This window comes from Panthera leo, chromosome B4 (genome assembly GCF_018350215.1).
Source record: "Panthera leo isolate Ple1 chromosome B4, P.leo_Ple1_pat1.1, whole genome shotgun sequence".
NCBI classification, from domain to species: Eukaryota; Metazoa; Chordata; class Mammalia; order Carnivora; family Felidae; genus Panthera; species Panthera leo.
In genome coordinates, this window is record NC_056685.1 from 126,657,842 (window position 1) to 126,663,841 (window position 6,000).

The following is a 6,000-nucleotide window of genomic DNA, read 5'->3' on the forward strand; positions in this document are numbered from 1 at the left end:
TACTTAAAAATTCTCTCAATAATCACTAGCTAAACTCAAGAAAGTTTCTGCAAATGGGGAAAAATCTCACCTAAAAGCCCTTTATATCCCCAGACAGGAAGTGTTGTGCAAATATCCACAAACAGGCCCTAAAGTTAGTTCTCAAGTTAGTTTTAAAATGGCCAAGTTGATCCTCCAGTTGTCTGTATTGCTTTCAAGTACTAAAACATTTAATTACAATTAAAAACCTAGTTTAAATAAAATTTAAAAGAACAAATCATACAGAGATAAAAATGGGAAAAAATACCAAAGCTCACAGGAGTAGTCTTTGAGTAATGATATTACAGATTTTTAATTTTTTTTTAATGTTTTTATTTATTTTTGAGAGAGAGACAGAGCATGAGCAGGGGAGGGGCAGCGAGAGAGGGAGACACAGAATCCAAAGCAGGCTCCAGGCTCTGAGCTGTCAGCACAGAGCCCAACACGGGGCTCAAACTCACGGAGTGTGAAATCATGACCTGAGCTGAAGCCGGACACTTAACCAACTGAGCCACCCAGGCACCCCTACAGATTTTTTTTAACCTCATTATTTATATTTACCATTTTATATGGTGAGAATGTTTTACTGTTTAAAAATTCTTAGCCGGGGCGCCTGGGTGGCTCAGTTCGTTAAGCGTCTGACTAGGCTCAGGTCACGATCTCACAGTTCATGAGTTCGAGCCCCAAGTCAGGCTCTGTGCTGATAGCTAAGAGCCTGGAAACTACTTCGGATTCTGTGTCTCCCTCTCTACCCCTTGCCTGCTCACATTATGTCTCTCTCTCTCTCTCAAATATAACTACACATTAAAAAAATTAAAAAGGAAATTCTTAGAGGGGTGCCTGGGTGGCTCAGTCAGTTAAGCATCCAACTCTTAATTTTGGCTCAGGTCATGATCTCACAGGTTGTGAGATCGAGCCCCACATCAGGCTCTGCACTGACAGCATGGAGCCTGCTTGGCATTCTCTCTCTCACTCTCTCTCTCTCTCTCTGTCCCTCCCCCACTTGTGCGTGCATACGTGCTCTCTCTCTTTCAAAATAAAGACTTAAAAAAAACTTTAAATAAAATTTCTTAGATATGCTTCTACTTGGAAGTGCAAAACTGTACAAATATACAGTCTTTTGTACATATGCTGTATTTCATGATTAAAAAAATTCAAACTTTAGGGGCGCCTGGGTGGCGCAGTCGGTTAAGCGTCCGACTTCAGCCAGGTCACGATCTCGCGGTCCGCGAGTTCGAGCCCCGCGTCGGGCTCTGGGCTGACGGCTCAGAGCCTGGAGCCTGCTTCCGATTCTGTGTCTCCCTCTCTCTCTGCCCCTCCCCCGTTCATGCTCTGTCTCTCTCTGTCCCAAAAATAAATAAAAAACGTTGAAAAAAAAAAAAAATTTAAAAAAAAAAAAAATTCAAACTTTAGATTGTATCTATCTTGGATTATATCTGCAAGGTGTGGAAACGACTCTTACTGTACCTAAGTATAAGAATGAATACTGACCAACTTGAGCAGTGATTTATGTTTGCCCATGGCAATATTTTTTAATAGGCTTTTCCTCCTTAATGAGAGTGTTCACTAAAAGGAATGCCTAAGAGATAATCAAATGAACTCACTAATAAATTGTTTAATTTCTTTTGTGGACACTGAAAGGAATGTGGAGACCCTAGTTCAGATGAAATTTATTTAACTGCTGCACAGTAGTAATTAAGCAGGTAATTCCCTACAGAGAACTATTTAAACAACTTATAGATTTAAAATATCCTTAGGGGTGCCTGGGTGGCTCAATCGATTAAGCATCCATCTTCAGCTCAGGTCATGATCTCACGGTTTGTGAGTTCGAGCCCCATGTCAGGCTCTGTGCTAATAGCTCAGAGCCTGAAACCTGCTTCTGATTCCGTGTCTTCCTCTCTCTCTCTGCCCCTTCCCCACTTGCATTGTTTCTAAAATAAATTTTAAAAACATTAAATAAATTTTAGAGAAAAAAATACCGTAAACATTAATTCTTATTTCGATAAAGAAAGTCCATTACGATGTCACAAATCTTTAACGACCACTAGCTTACCACTGTAACAATGAACAGCTTATCTCTTTTCTATTTCAGTAGAAAAAAGAAAATAAAGCAGATAAAAAGGTTTTAAATGTACAGCGATAGAGAAAATGGGAGCTTTTTCTGTACAACTCCTCTCTGGATACTGAGGCTCCCGGGGAGCCCTACCTGGGAGCTCCATCTCTGGCATCTCCTCTTATAATTCTCAGCCTCATGCATTTGCGGTTGTTCCTGGTTTTGGATGTAATAGAAAATAAAGCTCAATTCCTCCTATTTACTGAGAATGCTGAATAGGGTAACTTTCATTCTCTTCTATTAACCCAGGGACAGAGCGCCAAGGGAGTGAACCAGATGAATGGGTAATCCTAGACAAAATGCCAAGCAAATTACAGCTGTAGGTAACAGGCCACCCACCCCACAAGAGGACTAATCAGAAAAAGCTGCCACTCCTGTCCACTAGAACTCCAGGACTCCACAAAAACATTCCTTCCATTACGCTGCCACTCGTGGAACTGCTGTTCACACCTGCCTGGCTTCCCCTTCACACTCGTAAAGGGGCTTTGACCCCCTGCAGGCTCCATTTAGAACTGATAATACAATTAAGTGTTCCAATCCAGTCGCTCTCCCTTCCCACTCACCTGGGGCAGGGATGGCGTTGTGAGTGGGTGAGGCAGCCAACCCTAGGTGACTCCCTGAGCCTGGCAAGGCATTGCTCACAGAGGATGAAGTCAGCTGCTCCATCCCCACTGGGCTCAGGTTCATTTCATTCATCCTAGGAAAGAGCACACACGAGTGAGGCGAAATCTTACCTCAGTGATTCCCTTTTAAGGTACTGCACAACCTGAGGCAATCAGGATAGGGAAATGAGAGCGGACCAACTACTAATTCATTTTTATGCTCACAGCTCTCAGACAGCGAATGTCATATTCTTTCTAATCATAAAAACCCTGGGATTCAGAGACGTTAACTCAGTCAACATCACAAAGCAAAAATATGATGTAACTCAGGTGTGCTTTGTTTCAAACCCTACGCACACTACCCGAAGCAAAGCACAATCCTTAGAGCACATGGCAATAAGAGTTTGTTTTTGTTTTTTCAAATACCCAAGCTTTTTCTTTCACAGTATTTTCTCCAAATGGCCTATTACTTCAAACCAGACTTTTGCAGATGGTTTGGTTTAATTCACTTAAAAGAATTTTTACTAATTCTTTTTACAGGAGTTATAGTGATACTGGGTCTGAATTAAATTATTAATAATGAGGGGCACCTGGGTGGCTCAGTCGGTTAAGCGTCCGACTTCGGCTCAGGTCATGATCTCGTGGTTTGAGAGCTCGAGCCCCGCATCAGGCTCTGTGCTCACAGCTCAGAGCCTGGAGCCTGCCTCAGATTCCGGGTCTCTTCCTCTCTGTGTCCCTCCCTTGCTCATGCTCTGTCTCTGTCTCTCAATAATAAATGTTAAAAAAAAAAAAAAAAAAAAAAAATTGAAATATGTGATCTGGATGAAGCAATGCATCTTCATCCTTACTAGAAAGGCAACTAGAAGCATAGGATAAATGAGGTGCATCAAGGACAACACATTAATAACAGTACAAGTATTTAATTATGCTATAAAAGAATGCAAAAAAAAATCCTATAGCCTAAAGAAACAGCAGCTACCTGTAATGCTGAAAGTTTCTAGGTGAGTTTGTTTAAAATGGACTTTTCCTGTAATTTCTTACAGCTATAAATGTAATTAAAACTCTACAACCACCAGAGCAGTAATAACCTATAACAAATGGCTACGATATTTTTTTTAAGTAAGCTAAAAGTCTATAGCTTCAAATCTCAGTCTAAAAATTCCTGAATTTAATCTGTGTACCTAATCTCCAGATAAAAATCAAAATGGTGTTTCTGGGTTGACTCCTAGGCCTTCTTCTCAAACCAGTTCAAACCAGAGTTTAGCGTGAGGCTCAGCAGATTTCTGCTTTGTCGTGAGTCACTGAAATGTGATGACCTCAGCAGCCATAAACCAAAGGTAACAAATATCCCAGGGAAAGCAAGCAGATGAAGGGAATTTACAATAAGATCCGAAGACTCTCATTCTAAAGGGCAATTCTATTCTACCTACCTTTCTCATACGGGTTTCTAGGAAGCAAGCTTGGAAGAAGAGCTAAAAATCAAGATCCCAAGCTCTCTCTTCTTCCCTACTCATTCCTGGTAAAATCCTTTCCTTCACACTTCTGCAGTTTGTATGTGTGTGTTTCTAACTGACTTACAGAATAAACCATTTGCCAGTTGCTAATCTTGCAACTTTTTCTTAGAATGACATATAAAAAGCTAACTGAAACTCACCCACTTTGCAAAAGGCATGGACAGGTTCAGCAACTTCAGTGAATTTGTCTTCCTCATCCTAAACATACAGCCTATGAAAGGGTCCCAAAACAACAGCCAAATGTAACTCTATCTGGCACCGATCTGTACTGCCATGGTATAAAGTACCTGAAATATTTGCATGAAACCTGCAACACTAAGAACTTAATTCCCCCACATTACCATCTGAGCCACAGGGTAACCAGCAAAATTCAAGGTGAAGCATGGTGTTAAGCTAAAAATACACTCTGGAATCCAGATCAAGATATTAAACGCTCAAATAACTCAAAGGCACAGGGAAAAGGTGTGAATGAGCCAAAAATCAACGTGTGGCTATCTAGAACGATTCGCATTTGGAGTAAATTTGGTTGCATGAGGCTGGATTCAACCCAACTCTGGTTTCTGGATTTCTGGTCTCCTTTGGGACATAAATCCATTTGCAAATCGCACCTGTAACCTCCCTCGCGGCACCAAAACCAAAGAAAGGCACTCTGAACTCTGATTTGCCAAACGCTTCCCAAAGATGTCACCAGCACAGGGCCCATCACTCACCTGTGATGCATCTGCTTGGGGCCAAGTGTCAGAGAAAAGAACACAGGCGCGGCGGGGAACCGGCATCAGGGTTTGCGTTCCAGGGTCACGTGCTACCGCATCTTGCTTACAACCGCTGCACAAACGCGGCCCCTCGGCCCCGCGGCCGCCCGGGGCCGCCCAACTTCTCCCGAGGGCCGGCGGCCGCGCACCCCGCCGCGAGATGGGGCATGCCGGGGGACACCCGGGGCTTTTCCTCCAGAAGCTTCGGGAGGGGGGCTGCCCAACCTGGGGGGTGGGAGGGAGGAGAGGACAAGGGCGGTCACCAAAACGGAGTGGATGCAGTCCCCGTCCCCTCGCCACCGGCGCGCCCGGGCGCTTCGGACACCGCCTCCCAGGGGCGGCCGACTGACTCGCCCGCCCGCCGGCGTGAGGCCCGCAGGCCCAGCCGCCCTCGCCCAGCCCCGGCCGGGCCCGCGCGCAGCCCACCTGCCGGCCGCGCGGGGGGCGCGCGCGCCTGCCCCACCGCTTTGTTCCTCATCCGGGCAGAGCTTGCCTCGGGCCCTCCCCGCCCGCTCGACCCCCGCGCCCCGGGGGCCGCTGGCCTAACGTTTCCCGCCCGGCCCGGCCCGGCCCAGCCCGCCGACTCCTCAGGGCCGCACCCTCCGAGGCGCGTTTCCGGCTCCTCAGCCACTCGGGGCGCCTGCCGCTCCGCCCCTCGTGCGTGCGCCCCTCCCGGCCGTGGCCCGCTAGCGGCGACTGCGTCCCGGCGCCCCTCCCCCAGCCGAGCCCCTTCCGCGCGTGCGCACTGAGAGGACCCAGGCCCGAGGGGTGCGGGGCCCGGAGAGGCTCCGGAGGGAGCGTCGCGTCTCAGGCCTGCTGGATTGCGTCGAGCGCCGAGCTATCGACCCACAGTTGCTAGGCATCCAGCGCTGCAGAGCATGTTTTGAGCGGGTTCTGAGTCCCCTAAATCCTCAGACTCGGTTTCAGTGTTCGTAGCGTTCTCCTGCTAGGGAAGCGTGGGTCCACGCAAGCCCAAAAGATTCGAAGTAAGGGACTTAGCC

General features: G+C 46.7%; 1 protein-coding gene across 5 annotated transcripts in view; it reads right to left on the reverse strand.

The window, feature by feature from the left end:
• PRDM4 (PR/SET domain 4) overlaps positions 1 to 5,675 on the reverse strand; it is a 57,474-nt gene extending 51,799 nt beyond the window's left edge. For 2 of the 5 annotated variants that reach the window (XR_006205082.1, XR_006205083.1), the window contains exons 1-3: positions 5,426 to 5,561; positions 4,958 to 5,224; positions 2,695 to 2,828 (exon numbers count right to left, since the gene is read on the reverse strand). Coding sequence is in view for 3 of the 5 variants with exons in the window: in XM_042947624.1 (XP_042803558.1) it covers positions 2,695 to 2,828; positions 4,958 to 4,968 (145 nt within the window). In the remaining 2 variants the exon portion in view is untranslated. Of the gene's footprint in view, positions 1 to 2,694; positions 2,829 to 4,957; positions 5,225 to 5,425; positions 5,563 to 5,598 lie in introns of those variants that run through there. The other 3 variants (XM_042947624.1, XM_042947622.1, XM_042947625.1) reach the window with 3 other exon arrangements.
• Between the last annotated feature and the right edge of the window lie 325 nt (positions 5,676 to 6,000).